General features: G+C 56.8%; 7 protein-coding genes across 7 annotated transcripts; 4 read left to right on the forward strand and 3 right to left on the reverse strand.

Moving 5' to 3' along the window:
* Window positions 1-81: 81 nt before the first annotated feature.
* MKK02DRAFT_38673 (uncharacterized protein) lies at window positions 82-2,703 on the forward strand (the record flags this gene model as incomplete). The annotated part of the gene is made up of 5 exons (XM_053090215.1): window positions 82-127; window positions 184-1,496; window positions 1,539-2,085; window positions 2,143-2,656; window positions 2,682-2,703. 5 exons carry the CDS (start codon window positions 82-84, stop codon window positions 2,701-2,703), a joined length of 2,442 nt encoding a protein of 813 aa, XP_052943778.1.
* A 263-nt stretch (window positions 2,704-2,966) lies between these two features.
* MKK02DRAFT_38674 (uncharacterized protein) lies at window positions 2,967-5,231 on the forward strand (the record flags this gene model as incomplete). The annotated part of the gene is made up of 3 exons (XM_053090216.1): window positions 2,967-3,308; window positions 3,370-3,656; window positions 3,716-5,231. The coding sequence occupies 3 exons, from the start codon at window positions 2,967-2,969 to the stop codon at window positions 5,229-5,231; spliced, it is 2,145 nt and encodes a 714-aa protein (XP_052943779.1).
* A 43-nt stretch (window positions 5,232-5,274) lies between these two features.
* On the reverse strand, window positions 5,275-6,531 carry MKK02DRAFT_38675 (NADP-dependent oxidoreductase domain-containing protein; the record flags this gene model as incomplete). The annotated part of the gene is made up of 8 exons (XM_053090217.1): window positions 5,275-5,428; window positions 5,475-5,704; window positions 5,777-5,926; window positions 5,997-6,016; window positions 6,067-6,091; window positions 6,138-6,205; window positions 6,256-6,423; window positions 6,468-6,531. 8 exons carry the CDS (start codon window positions 6,529-6,531, stop codon window positions 5,275-5,277), a joined length of 879 nt encoding a protein of 292 aa, XP_052943780.1.
* A 286-nt stretch (window positions 6,532-6,817) lies between these two features.
* On the reverse strand, window positions 6,818-8,082 carry MKK02DRAFT_38676 (NADP-dependent oxidoreductase domain-containing protein; the record flags this gene model as incomplete). Its single annotated transcript, XM_053090218.1, has 8 exons — window positions 6,818-6,974; window positions 7,034-7,287; window positions 7,337-7,486; window positions 7,549-7,568; window positions 7,618-7,642; window positions 7,690-7,757; window positions 7,806-7,970; window positions 8,025-8,082. The coding sequence occupies 8 exons, from the start codon at window positions 8,080-8,082 to the stop codon at window positions 6,818-6,820; spliced, it is 897 nt and encodes a 298-aa protein (XP_052943781.1).
* Window positions 8,083-8,381: 299 nt separating this feature from the next.
* MKK02DRAFT_38677 (uncharacterized protein) lies at window positions 8,382-9,414 on the reverse strand (the record flags this gene model as incomplete). The annotated part of the gene is made up of 4 exons (XM_053090219.1): window positions 8,382-8,401; window positions 8,450-8,672; window positions 8,724-8,915; window positions 8,962-9,414. 4 exons carry the CDS (start codon window positions 9,412-9,414, stop codon window positions 8,382-8,384), a joined length of 888 nt encoding a protein of 295 aa, XP_052943782.1.
* A 734-nt stretch (window positions 9,415-10,148) lies between these two features.
* Window positions 10,149-10,870, forward strand: MKK02DRAFT_17499 (SMAD/FHA domain-containing protein; the record flags this gene model as incomplete). Its single annotated transcript, XM_053085798.1, has 6 exons — window positions 10,149-10,308; window positions 10,357-10,409; window positions 10,459-10,568; window positions 10,613-10,681; window positions 10,734-10,759; window positions 10,809-10,870. Coding segments are annotated over 6 exons (480 nt in total), but the record flags the coding sequence as incomplete, so codon positions are not given.
* An 840-nt stretch (window positions 10,871-11,710) lies between these two features.
* On the forward strand, window positions 11,711-13,936 carry MKK02DRAFT_38679 (uncharacterized protein; the record flags this gene model as incomplete). The annotated part of the gene is made up of 13 exons (XM_053090220.1): window positions 11,711-12,024; window positions 12,070-12,140; window positions 12,188-12,407; window positions 12,443-12,577; window positions 12,627-12,646; window positions 12,691-12,791; window positions 12,837-12,865; window positions 12,898-12,948; window positions 12,995-13,111; window positions 13,160-13,375; window positions 13,429-13,645; window positions 13,696-13,801; window positions 13,857-13,936. 13 exons carry the CDS (start codon window positions 11,711-11,713, stop codon window positions 13,934-13,936), a joined length of 1,677 nt encoding a protein of 558 aa, XP_052943784.1.
* Between the last annotated feature and the right edge of the window lie 88 nt (window positions 13,937-14,024).

A 14,024-nucleotide genomic window follows, 5' to 3' on the forward strand; every position in this document is an offset into this window, starting at 1 on the left:
GAGTTACTTTGCAAAGAAAGCCACGCCTTTTGTTGTGATCTCTCTCTCCCACACCCACACAGCGAGTCATACAGTGACACTATGGCAGCTAGCCCGAGCATACAGCTCACTCTCGATTCCATTATAGGTGAGGATTAGCTATATACAGTATCCTTCATCAAGGATCAAAGCTGACTCGCGTAGATTCTTCAGATCCAGCTCAGCCACCTGCCGATGTCGAAGCTACAGCCAGCGCAACGCAGGATGACTCGGCTCCTCCGTCCGTAGGCGGGGGCGGCGGCGGCGAGGGATCGGACGCTGGCTCCACCCAGCCCAAACGCAAGCGGACTCGGAAACCCCTCCCCAAAGGCTCCGCGGCCGATTTCAAGCGAAAAGAGGCCAATCGCCTCGCGGCCGAACGATCTCGCTCCCGCGTCGCTGAGAAGCGTATCGCCCTCAACAAGGCATATGCGCTGCTCAAGACGGAGCACGATGGTCTGGCGGAGGCGATAGCGGAGATTGAGGCGGTAGCGAACGAGGCTACGGCGGAGATTGAGCGTAAAGCCAGGGAGGAACGGGAGCAGCGTGAGCAGCGCGAGGTGGAAGCCCAGGTGGAGGCGGCGATTGCGGTGGCGCAGCAAGAGATGGAGAGTGGTGGCGGGGAGAGGGATGAGAGGAGTATTCTCCAGGCACTGATGTCGGGCGGCATGGGGATGGAGGCGTTTGATGGCGTAGGCGACGATTGGGTCCAGGGCGTCGAGAATCTCATGAAGGAGGTGGAGACGTCTGGGCGCCTGGGGGAGCTGGCGGCGGTAGCGGCTGTGCCTGCTGATCAGGAGGAGGAGCAAGCGCAGGAGCAGGCGCAGGAACAGGAACAGGCGCAGCACGACCTGGCTATCGACCCGCAGTTGATGGAGCCTGCGCCGCCGGCCGAGAGGGAAGTTCCAGCGGAGGACAAGGGCGAGTCGGAGGATACTCTGGGCAAGTTCGCCGAAGAGCTCCTCGACGACAAGATCGACCTCAACCTCCCCCAGAAAATGCACGAATTCAGCTACAACTCGGCCGAAGCGGCTTCGGCTACCGCCAGTGCCGTCGCGGTCGTCCTCAATGCCGAAATCGAAAAGTCTGTCCGGGACGAGGTGGCGCTCGCTCGCGCGGCGGTAGCGCGGATCGGAAAGGAGATCGCCAAGGCGAACGGCGAGGATGTGGAGGTCGCCGATGGGTCGGTGATACTGCCAGAGGATATCTCTACGTCTAGCCAAGAAGCGGTCGATGGCCTTTTGGTCACAGTAGACGAAAAGCGGATGGCGCTAGAGACGGAAGTCGAGCTGCTGAGAGCACGAGTGTTGGTGGCGAGGCAGGCCAAAGGCGCCGAGGAGGATAAAGTGGCCAAGTGTGTGGAAGAGCTACATCGGATAGCGATGGCGGTGGATGAGGAGGAGCGCGGGAAGATTATGGAGATATTAAAGTCTATACGCGGTCATATCGGGAATAATATCTGGGGACTGGAAGAAGAGGTGAGTTAGGACCCTGTGCCGTAGTACCAAGCTGACCTACAGCCTACTCCGGATGACACCCTCCACGGCACGGCCTTCTCTACATCAGCCATCGCCCGGCGGCGTCGTGGCCGACCCCCGAAGAACAGCTTCCCTCTTCGATACAACCACGCCTCCATGATCTATCCTACCCTCCCTCTCGACTCTCCCATCTCCACCGCCAACCTCATTCCCGATACCTCGGGTCCCCAAAAACGCAAACGCGCGCCGCCCGGACTACACGCCAAAAACAAGCTCGCCCGCGAAGCGGCCGCCGCGGCTGCCGCTGCGGCCTCAGCTATCGGTCCGGTCGACACCCTCTCTGCGGCCGGGGCGGAAGAGTACATCTTGTCCCATCTGAACGCAACAGCGGCGAGCCAGGCATCTGGGCAGAGGGAGGGTCCGGATGGACTCCCCCTGGATCCGGCTTTCCAGAGTGAAGAGTGGACGGAGGCGGTGTTGGCAAAGTTGAAGAAGGGCGGACCGGGGAGTTGCGATATTTGCGCGAGAACAGAGACGAGTGTGTGGAGGAAGATTCTTGTTGGCGGGGAAGATTATAGGGTGTGCAACGGTATGTTCATACCTGCAGGCTCTGGTCATATTCGATGGTCGGCAGCTTATCATACAGCCTGTGGCCTATACCATCGTAAATTCGGCGTCATCCGTCCGCCTTCACTGTGGGGAGATGGCGAAGCGGTCAAAAAGCGCCGGGCGGCCAACGGACCAGAGGACGGCCGTCGGAATCGCAAAGTCAAAAAGATGCTTCAAAACGCCGACGAAATGAAAGAACAAGCGCAGGCAGAGGCGGAAGGAGCGGCAGAGGCGGGTCCTATAGATCCCGCCATCATCGCTGAGGGGGAACCGTCCGCGCTGGCGGTACCCGAGGCGAACGGACCAGGTGCGCTAGGAGAGGATGAGGAGGATATGGGGGAGGGATTGGGGATGGGGAATGAAGAGATGATGCGGCTGGCAAAAGCAGGAGATGCGCTGAATGCCCTCGAAGGGTCTATGAGGGATGATGGGTTGGAAGGCGGAGTGGGGATGGGTGAGGCGCCACATGTGGATATGGATGAGACGGGGTTTGAGACGATTGAGGAAGAGTTGCGGGGGTTACATGGGGAGGGGCTCTTTGCGGGCATGGAGTAAATGGTTGGAGACAAGAGTCAGGGAGTCATGTGTTGTACGCTAGTGTATGTACCGAGTGCGCCTGCTGTCTTTTCGCGGACGTCCGCGACTGGCTACCGACTGGCTACGGGCACTGGTCGGATGCGCTTCTGCGAGCCGTTGGGCATCGATCATCGCCCCACCCATCCCAACTCCTCATTCCTCGTCGAGTCTCGCAAACGCGTTTCAAAATTTCGTCAAGCAGCATCTATTGTACTTCAATCTGCCATCTTGTTTCTTTCATTTCTTTCTCCTGGGTCGGCCCGGGTAGATCTCTAGGGTCGCAAGATGTCCGAGCCCACGCAGCATCGCGACCTATCCGAGGCCCTGGCGCTATCTGCGGAGCTCATTTCGCACCTGCGCGCCCTCGATGTTTCGCGCTTGATGTATCGCGCCGCCGTGATCGACAAGCAGGTCCTGCGGTCTGCGATCCCTATGGAAGGATGGGAGATGGAATCTGAAGCCGAAATAGATGGTGTCGAAGAGTCAGAAGGGGGTAGAGGGCAGATGAAGGGAAAAGCACCGGCGAAGGGGAAGGGGAGGACACGGACCGAGTGGGCGCAGTTGGATATCATGGGGTGGAGTCGATATCTCCAAGCTCTGGACAAACAGTACTTGGCGCTGGAGACTGTGAGTCGCATGACTCAAGAGTGTCGAGAGGCTGTGGTCGAACATTCGGCTGACGACGTAGCAAAAGTCCCGAGCACACAGTATCGATCCCCGCGACTCCCCCCTCCCACCTGTTTCTTCCAGCTTCACACTCGCCAAAACCATTCTGTCCGCTCCGACACCCATCACAGGGATCCGCGTAACGATGAGCTCCGTCGCGCCCAAGATCAACGGACAGACGTTTGATCGGAAGAAACAAGCGAGCAAGTCAAAGGCGCAGGGACAGGCCAAGGCGCGCGCCGGAGGAGGAGAGGAGGAGGTCATTGATGTGATATGTAGGGGTGGAGCTGAGTGGATCAAGCTGTGGACGTGAGTCTGTTCCCGGGTCAGGCGGTGTTTGTGAACTGGGGATGAGGGCTGATGAGCAGAAAGAAAGAGTCGCAGATGTTGGCGGAGTTCAGGGAACAGGACTCGTATGCTACCTCTGACTGGTCTGACTCGGATCAGGAAGACAATGCGGGATCATCCTCCACTCGACCTGCAACACCCGCCCTGTCCAATTCCCTCCTCACTACCGCTCGAGCCTTACTCTCCCTCGCCGACTTATCACCTCGTCCACCCGGTACTTCCCCTCCATCCATCACTATTCGGCTCACCCGCCTCCACCCTTCGTCCGACGGCGCAACGGATCCGCGGGTGAACGAGACGTTCAACGTCCTCCGCTCGCTAGATATCAATCTTCTCTTCGGCGATCTGTCCTCCTTACCCCTATCCTCCCTTCCTCCGCCCATTCCACCCCCAAAGGAACTCTTACCCAGCCTGAAGATCAACATCGACCCCACCGCCCTCGTCGGGATATGCGCAGACGCCCTACACCACGCTCTTCCGAGAGACATGCACCAGGCGCGCCGTCGATACTTCCGGCCCAGGCGGTACTTGCACCAAGCGGGTTCCGGGTCGGGGACGGCCACTCCCCTGGCCACTCCGGGCCTGGAAGGCGAAGCCCGCGAGGCTTGGCTGGACGGCTATGATGACGCGCGCCAGTCTCAGCACTCGCGAGAATTGCTCAAAGAAGCGACGGACGAGGTGCGCGCGCCGCTCATCGAAGAGCTACGGGATACGCTCGAGCGTGCCATTTTAGCGGACAAGAACGCGGGCGGGAACGGCGCAGTCGAGTTCTGGACAACCGAAGCGGCGCTATTGCATCTCAAGGAGGCGATGAGTAACAAGGCGGTCGTGGGCGTGGGAATGGAGCAGCAGCGCATGCGGCGCCTGATCGGGATGGAGGAAGGCGACTTTTGGGAAGGATCGAGATATGAGGGCCAAGAGGGGTGTTTGGCGGGGTTGAACCTTCGGATCTTTCCGGAACGACCACCACTATCAGGATCGGACGAGCCGATACGTATGAGCCCAGACGGTCTACGCTCCCTCCATCTTTCCACAGCAGCCACCGCCCGCCTTTTTCTCGCCGAACAAGCAGCCACAGTCGCCGACCCCTCTCTCCTCCATACGAAGCACGCGGACCTGCCGACCTTCCTCCGCCCTGACAGGCTACCGGTACCGAAAGTAGCGGACCTGAGTGTCCCGCTCCCGATTGTCAGTCTGGGCAGTATGGCCCGAGGCGCGGAAGAAGGGATGACGACGCTGAGTATGGGGAATGTCGTTTGGCGGGAAATGTACGCGCAGGGGCGGTGGAAAGTGAGGGGGTGGACGCAGGGAAATTGGGAAGTGGAGCGGGAGCGGCTCAGCCGGAAAGTCGAGAAATTGGAGGAAGGAAGGGCGAGTGCGGATGGAGGGGTAGGAGAAAATGGCTGGAGAATAGCAGGGACGGAAGCAGAGGGAGAAGGGAGCGCCGTGATCTGGCTCATGCCATATCGGAGTCTTGGGGAAGGGAAACGAGTTCGCTTTGAAGCGGGGGACTACTCGTTTCCTGTCCCAAAGTAAGATGCATCTTGCCCTTCAGAGCTTGCATCTTCGTTTACTGACATCATGGCTTCGCCTCGTCCCATATGTGCTTCATGAAGAAACGGAAGAAACGGCCCTTACCCGCCTGAGCGATCTGTTCCACTTCGTCCGCGGTGAGAGTCACCTTGTCGAGTGAAGCGAGCTGCTCCTTCTGCCGTCCTTCATTACGGGAGGTACTGTCTGTCAGCTCTACCCCTCTACGATTGGGAGGGCTGGACGTACGTCACAATGACTCCGTCACCGTACTGCTTTGCCCAAGCCAAGTGGACCTGCGCCTCGGTCGACCCGTGTTTCTCCGCAATGCCGCGTATCACTTTTTCGACCGGCCCGCCCGTGGACCTAAACAGAGCGGTAAGAGGTCCGTATGCCTCAATCTTGATATCGTGGGCGTCCATCAGGGATCGGAGGCGGAGCATGTTCGGCGCGTGGTACACGTAGGGATGGTATTCGATCTGGGGTGTCAGTCGGGCGCTGAGCGCTGAGGAGCGGGACGAGGCCATGATAAATGTTAAAGCTGGACGTACCTGGTTGACCGTAGGAGGGACAGTCCACACCTTCTTGATCTCCAAGATATCCTCTTCGCGGAAGTTACTGACCCCAATCGACTTGGTCAGGCCTTCCTTCTGAAGCGCTTCCATGGTCTTCCAGCATTCTTGTAGGTTCGGCTTGGCGAACTGTTGGGTCAGCGTGAGAAGGCCCACGGCACAGGGTCCCCGTCGACTTTGACTCGATTGATAGACTCACCAGTGGGCTGTGGATCAGGTCTAGCGATCATCAGCAAGCAGAATGGAACAGTACGAAAGGGTCCACGTACATAGGTCAACATGATCAACGCCCATCTATCTGGTGAGCTACCGGCCCAAATAGCAGACTCTCCGTACGTACCAGCTTCATCTGCTCCTTGAGGACCTTCCGAGGCTCCCAATCCTCCTCCTTGAGCCCATCTTGCCCGACTTGTCCGATCAGCGTTTGACCGTGTAGGGAAGGACAAAGGAAGGCTTACACTTGGTCACAATATACACGTCCTTCCTACTCCCACCCTCCCATCTCTTGAGCGCCTCCCCGATAGAGCTCCCATTACGGTACATCTGTGCAGAGTCGAGGTATCTGTATCCTGCGTTCAGAGCGGAAAGAACGAGATCGGCACATTCTGAGCCGTACAGGCCGGTCCCTTCACAGTCAGTCCTGCTTCCCCGCTAAAGCTGTTGGTCTGACCTGTCCCAAAGCCAATCGGTGGGATGATGGTGCCGTCGTTGAGGTTGATCGGGGAAGATGACATGCTGGATGTATGAAGCAGGGAAGGGAAGTGATCGCTGAACAGTAAAGGTGATGCCAGAAATAGGGTTCGGAACCGGTGAAGGTACCCACCCCACTCAAGGGAGTCCCCCACTCGGCCTCGTCCGGGTGGTGTATTTGCGGGCACGAGCTTGCGCTGGGATGCAGGGAGTGCAGGGAGTGAGCTCAGAGGGCTGAGGAATATGGCGCCAGAGCATAGTGCACGCCGACCTCAGAGCAGTATAGCTGGTCCCTAGACTATCGATGGATCGACATACCGGACCGGTACCTCACGGTAGGGCATCCCTCCATACCTCCGCCTCCGCAAATCGGAAGAATCTCCCCTTGCCCGCTTCAGCGATCTGATCTAAATCTTCCTGCGTAAGCATCATCCCGTCCACAGCCTCATTAGAGGGTACTTCAGTCTTCCTTGGTGTGTCTCGATGTCTTCGTCATCAGCTCAATCAGGCAGGGTCCTGGGGAGAAGAGACGGTCTTCAAACTCACATCTCCATGAGAACATTGACCAACGTCACAGCAGCTCCCCCTCCATACTGCGTAGCCCAAGCCAAAAGCACCTCGTCCTGGCCCACGCCATGTCTGTCTGCAATACGGGCCACGACCGGATCGACTGGACCGTCTTTCGATCGGAACATCGGGCAGAGGGGACCGTATGCTATCACCTTGATGTGCTCGGTATCCATGATACTGCGGAGGCGTAGCATGTTGGGCGCGTGGTAGACGTAAGGGTGGTATTCCATCTAATGGTCGTTAATCAGCGGTAACAAATGAATGCTGGACTAGACCTACCTGGTTGACCGCGGGCGGGGTGATCCAGCTTTTCTTGAGCTCAAGAATGTCTTCCGCTCGAAAGTCGCTGACGCCGATAGATCTGGTCAGACCTTCGGCTTGCAGTTGCTCCATAGTCTTCCAATAGTCTGCGAGGTGCGGGCTCGTGGCCTGTATATCTCAGCTTCAGCTTATAGTTCACGTAATTATGCACTGCAGCGATAAGCACTCACGTACAGTCCAGGAAGGAGATCTGGCTCGTCAGTGACCCTGCAGTCGTCATTAGGAGCTCAAGCACTTACACATATCCAAATATGACACTTGCATCTGGCTGATCAGCGACTTCGTCCGACGGCAGGTTGTGATGTACTGACCAGTTTCATTTCCTCAAGGAGGACTGTCCTGGGATCCTGTTCTGCGCCATTACCGCCCCTGAAGCCAACTGGAAATCAATAACGCCCCAATTTCCGCATATTTGAGCAGAGCTCACACTGGCTGACGATGTACACATCCGCTCTGTCGCCGCTCCATCGCTGGAGAGCCGCCCCGACAGACTCGGCATTCTGATGGTCCGGAGCGGTGTCGATCAGTCGATATCCCGCGTTCAAAGCCGATAGGATAAGATTAGTGCACTCGAGTCCGACAAGACCGTTGCCTGGGCATAACATCAGCTTGTCTGGCCCAGGTGTATCAGGGTAGACGGACCTACCGGTGTTGATGCCTGTGCTGGGCATATAGGTGCCGTCGTTTAGCTGTACTCTCGACATGTCAAAAGTAGGCGATGTCATAGGGCAGAAAGCTAGGCGAGGAGATAGCAGATAGCCGGTAGAGTAGCAAACGCCAGGTGCTGCCATAGCAAGTAGCAGGTAACATGAGAGTCAGACGTCGAGCCTTCGTGAGGGAGATAGTGATTATGACAAAGGAGACTGAGTAAATGATCCCTTTGCCCAGCAATCAGACATGTAAGCCGTAAGTCTATACCACGGAGCATCAGCCTTTGTCATGCGTACAATGTCCATACCTTTGACATGTCAAGTCACGGTACATATAGCCCTACTATTACAGTCTATTCCATATACAACGGATCTGTCTTCGTCAGCATGCACCTTTTAGCTCAGCAAAGATTCCGCTGACCATCTTCACTCTCTTCGGACTCCCTGTCCGGCGACCTTTCCTCCACCTTGACCTCATTCACAGGCGGCGCGGGAGAAGACCGCCTGGTTCGGCCCGTATCAGCTCGCTTGACGGCAGGTTGACTGTCGCGCTTCTTCGTGCTGGCTGAGTTGGCCCGAGTGTTTCGGACGGCCGCAGGTCTTGTTGGTCTCAGAGGAGTACGGTCGGCTGCTGGCGATGAAGGCTAGCCAGTCAGCTATTATCCTGGAGATACGACAGGGATCAAACAGCTTACAGCGTAAGTGTCCGCGTTGTCCTCTTCGGTTGCACTCCCGCTATCCTCTATGCGTCTTCTCCGCTTCGATATTCGGGTGGACTGGATCAACACTGTCGGGGACGGTGGTCTGCGCTGTGCCGACGCCTCGAATCTGGACAACGCTTTGCTCGATGAAGGAGTAAGAGGGGTCGCTCGAGTAGCTTGGGACTGCTAGGACTCAGCAGTCGCCTATGCGACTCTTCCAGAAAAGACTCACCCTGCTTGGCCCAGCAACAGCATTAGTCCTTCGGACGCTCCTCTCCCCCCTGGTGCTCGACCTCGCCATCAATCCGCCTATCCGCTCCCCTACCTCCCTCCATCCCCTCACTTCTTCCCTCAGCGACTCTAATTCCACTTCCAATCCCTCTCTTACTTCCACCTCCGCCCGTACCGCACTCTCCCACTCTGCCTCCTTGTCCCTCATCTCTTCAAAAACCTCCTTGGCCCGCCTTTCCGCCAGCTCCGCCTTGTCTTCCGTCCGTGCTAGACGCGACTCTGCGACCCGCAGCACCGAGTTCTCCTGCTCTAGCTCGGCAATACGAAGCTTGAACTCCGAATTAGACTGGAGGACGCCTTTGTTGAGGAAGGTGGAGAGCTCGAGCTCGCGCTGAGCTTCAATGAGCTGAGTGCGGGCGTCGGCGAGCTGTAGCTCGAGGGCTTTGCGAGACATTGACGCGACTTTTGGGATCCCAGCCGCCTGGACCGACTTGGTGGTTATCTCGCTGTGACGATTGGGCAGCTGCTTAAGTACCTGGCCCTGAGTGAACTGCCTCAGCGTATGAACGATGGACAATGAGATAGATGCAAACGCACAAGTCTAGGGATGCGGCGGCCAGCGCTAAGCTACAGCAGCAGGTGGACAGATTTGGCCACGTGGCTTTTGGCTAGGCGATAGCCCAGTCAGCTCGCGACTGCAACATCTAGTCAGGCTTTGCTCCCTCCTCTCATCATCACTAACAGCACGATGTCCTTAGACGCACCACAGAAGTACATACCCTCCATCCGACGGGAGGATGGCTCCCCACCGCGCGCCTCGCGGAAGAGACGCGACTCGTGCTCGCCCGAAACGCGAGAGACCGAGACGCAAGGTGGAGGAGCAGGATCCCGGCGTCGATCGCCTGGACGCCCACATAAGCGCGAGAGAGAGGATGCTCGTCCGCCACGAGGAGAAGATAGATACAGAGAGAGGGAGGAGAGAGGGAACGGGAAGGCGAGAGACAATGGGTATGAGGGGCGGAAGACGAGGGTGAAGGAGGAGGGGTATGGTGAGGGAGATAGAGAGAAGGAGAGGGAGGCAGAGAGGAAGAAGTACGACGAAGGGGTGAGTACCATGTCCAGCACTGAAGAGGAAGAGGAATAGAGCACCATGACGTCCAGCTTACCGATTTTCAGGCAGGCGACAAGCCCGTCGAGCCTCCAAAACCGAACTTCAACCAGTCAGGTCTGCTCGCCAAGGAGACCAATACCGTCAAGGGGGTGCAAATGAAGTACAATGAGCCACCAGAAGCTCGAAAGCCGCTCAAGAACTGGAGACTCTACGTCTTCAAGGGGAAGGAGCAGATAGGTGAGCTGCCGGATACCTGATTACGCGGGTCAAGAGCTGATGAGGCAGACCTTATCCATATTTACCGCCAATCAGCATACCTAGTCGGTCGAGACGAGATAGTCAGTTGCCTCAAGACTTCGGTGCGAAGGAACACAGCTGATTTGATAGGTCACAGATATACCCATAGCACATCCCTCCTGCTCGAAACAGCACGCCGTCATCCAGTACAGGCAAATCACCGAGAAGAATGAGTATGGCGACGCGACAACATCCATCAAGTAAGCGCCTTATCACCTTCTCGTGTGATACTGCTAATCCCCAGGCCATTCGTCATTGATCTCGACTCGACGAACGGTACATACGTCAACGACGCAGAGATACCGAAGAGCAGGTGAGTCGCTCATTGGGTTCCGCCGAGTAGAGGGCTGAGCTCATGTCTGCAGATATTATGAGCTGAGAAATACTGATGGTGAGTTAGCCCATTCCGAGAGAGCTTGGAAGCCGTCACTGACTGATAGTCGTCAAATTCGGGACCTCCTCCAGGGAGTACGTCCTACTACACGAAGATGCCTCATCATGATGCATGATCCGAAGCGACATGTCGATGTATCCTATCCGACTACTCGTACTTGATGGCATGCCCCAAGCCTCCCCTTTCGGTCACCATTCCTCGACTCTATCCCCGTCCTGCAAGTATCTTCACTTCTCCTTGGGACCGACACAGCTCATTTCATTCGTGGTACCACTTAAGTCGACTGACCCTCGGCGGAGGGTGATGGCAGTACCCGTCATTTCGCTACACCATCAGCTCAGCACTCCGCGTGTCAGTGTCCAGTTTGTGCCTGGGAGATGATCCACCACGGCATGCCACCCACACGCTGCCACTTTCTCGAGCTCATTTCGTTGCCTACCGTATGTCCAGCGGCGTATCCGAGGCCCTCGCCTTCCGCGACATCATTGCAATTCGCACCAGACACTAGGTACGCCTCCGCCTCTCAATTTGCACGTTGCCCTGCACTTGGGCACCCTGGTCGTCGTGGTGGCCTTGATGATGAAGGGGGCGCTGGACCCAAAATACCGCGGGGAGCCGGAAGTAGCCTTATAGGGCCGCTTATCCTATATCCGGGTCGGTTCGCCCTTCGGTCGATTTCGTTTACCAACGAGCAACTCCATCCGTCCTCCGAGCGTCTTCCAAGCATTCCTCGGCCTTACCGCACATGCAGACACTGCCAAGCACCCACATTCCACATGGCGCTGCGCCATCCGCCGCCGGCCCGGCGCTAGCGTCATTTCGGTCGATTCTAGGCCTGCCGAATCCCGAACTTCGGTCCACTCCCCCTCACCTCTCCCCGCTTGATATAATGAGGCCCCACTGCAGCTACCATCTCCCCACACTCCTTCACCCCATACTCATCGCATCATGAGGTTCTCATCTCTAGTCCCACTTCTCGGCTCATTCCTCTTGAGCACCGCTGCTCTTGCTGCACCATCCCAACTCGACAGCCGCTCGGCCCTCGAACCTCGATGGGACAATGGCAAGCCCGCCTACCAGCTCAGCCAGTATGATTCTGAGCTCTTCGACTATTCGATGACTATTGGTGATCTCGAGTGGAATGAGGACATCGGCTGGATAGGAGTCTACGATGTTCGCTTCACGTCGTGGTACATTGTCGGTCTCATGCATCGAGGTGGTCCCGGAGATGTTGCAAGGGCACACCGAGCTACTCGTAACGTGTGAGTCCCGTCGTCGCTCTTGCAGGATGAAGCTGACAAGAACAGCATCTCGGCCCAATTCGTCAATGATACCTTCTCCGAGCCCTGGCACGGCACTTACAAGGTCGCAGCGAACTGTAAGCCTCACTCTCATTTGACCACTTCGACACGACTGACGCCTCAGCTCCTGACCCAGCCACATCATGGAAACCTCTCATCTACAACACCTACGACCCCAACTGGAGCTTCTTCATTGGCGTCACGTTCATGCAGCTCGTCGAGGAGTTCGAATCCAAGCTTGAGCCAGCGCTCGTAGAAGCCATCGTCAAGAGCTGTTACCGGGCCAGTAGGGGTCTGATGGCTCGAGTGGGGTACAACGGAGACAACTTGGTCACAGCTTACACGTGAGTTCACTTCTGAGTGCAGTGCTGACGATCAGGAACCCTGCTCTTGGTAGAGCTATACTCGTCAGCTGGACCGGGGATCGATTGTTCGACCAGAATCTCACTCGTGCTGGGGAGATGTATGCTCAAGAAGTGTACGATCTCTTTACGGCGGAGGGATACAACACCTTGTAAGTTTAACTTCATGTGATGTCCATGGATCAAGCTGACGCCTGGCAGTGCGGAATACAATGCTTTGAGTAAGTCGCTAGACCCGGTCCCATGCTGGCAGCTGATAGACTAGCGTACTACGGCGAGGACATTGCACTGCTTGCTCAGTGGATCCGTCACGCTCCTCCAGGTTCATCCCTTCCCGGAAAGGCAAAGTTCATGCTGGCGAAACTGGTAAGTACCACGTTCCGCCGATCTATGACCTAGCTGACTGTGCAGTGGGAGGATATCGCCGATCTGTACAACTAGTAAGTGCCCATTTATCCGTGGCTGATGATAGCAACCTTAAAAACATCGTCGGTCCCTATGACCGAGCTGCACACCGCAACATGTAAGTACACTACTCCTTGAGGTGACCAGACATGGCTGACGGACAGGCTCGTGGACAACAGCATCACCTCTCTTTGGTTCTGGCAACTCTTGGGTCGTCAGAAAGCGGCGGTCGCTCCCAAAGGCGCAGGAAGCACGCTGTACGATGCTCATCAAGGTGCAAGGTGAGCGTTACTCTACATTCGCTGCAGGATTAAAGCTGAGTAGCCCAGCTTCGCCCTGCTCGGCTCAACTGTCCGCTCGGTCGTCAGCCAGGATGTCATCAACAAGTTCACCACCCCTCGAACTGGCGACTACCTTACAAAGAGGTTCGTGCGGGACTCGATTGACAACCAGACCACTCGGACGGACACGATGTGGATCAGTCCTAACGTCATGGTGGGCGGGCAAGAGCTGGCCGAGGAGGTCGTCCGAGGAGGGCAGTTTGTGTATGTCTTCACTATTGCCCGGCCATGTAGAGTCAAGAGCTGATGATCAACAGGCCCCTGATCGCTCACTGGAAGGCTGCGGAATCCGCAACTCCCGAGCGGCCCCAAGTCGCCTTCTTCCAGCTGTACCCCACAGCCACCACCATCAACGCCACCGTCACCAAGAATCACGTTCGCATCACGTACCCCAATACCACTCAGGCTGGCACCGACAGGATGCAATTCTACATTGTTGGGATCCCGGCAGAGTACAACAACGCTGGCAAAGTGGTGAGTCCCCCTTGGGCTGACTGTACCAAAGATTCGAGCTGATCTTCCAGATGAATGGGTTTGACAACCTACCTTGTCTCAACGTCACGGTCAACCATCCTGGCATGAACGTAACCATCGGGAGATACGCAGAGTTTACTCTTGCGGGCGATCCAAGTGAGCTCGCCTGGCTGAATCTGTGATCTTGTCCTGGATCGAGCTGATCAAGCAGCCTACCCAGTTACATACTATGTGCAGAAGGGATTCCAGGGGGTTCCGACGCTGGATATGGACATAAAGTACACCTGCTGAGTACCGGAAAGGCGATCTTGATGGAAGAGAGGAACAACGAAAGTATAATCAGGCAGTCCAGATATGGTCACAAAAAGGAAGGATGTGC

The sequence above is a fragment of the Dioszegia hungarica genome (genome assembly GCF_025882075.1).
Source record: "Dioszegia hungarica strain PDD-24b-2 chromosome Unknown MKK02contig_16, whole genome shotgun sequence".
Taxonomy (NCBI): Eukaryota; Fungi; Basidiomycota; class Tremellomycetes; order Tremellales; family Bulleribasidiaceae; genus Dioszegia; species Dioszegia hungarica.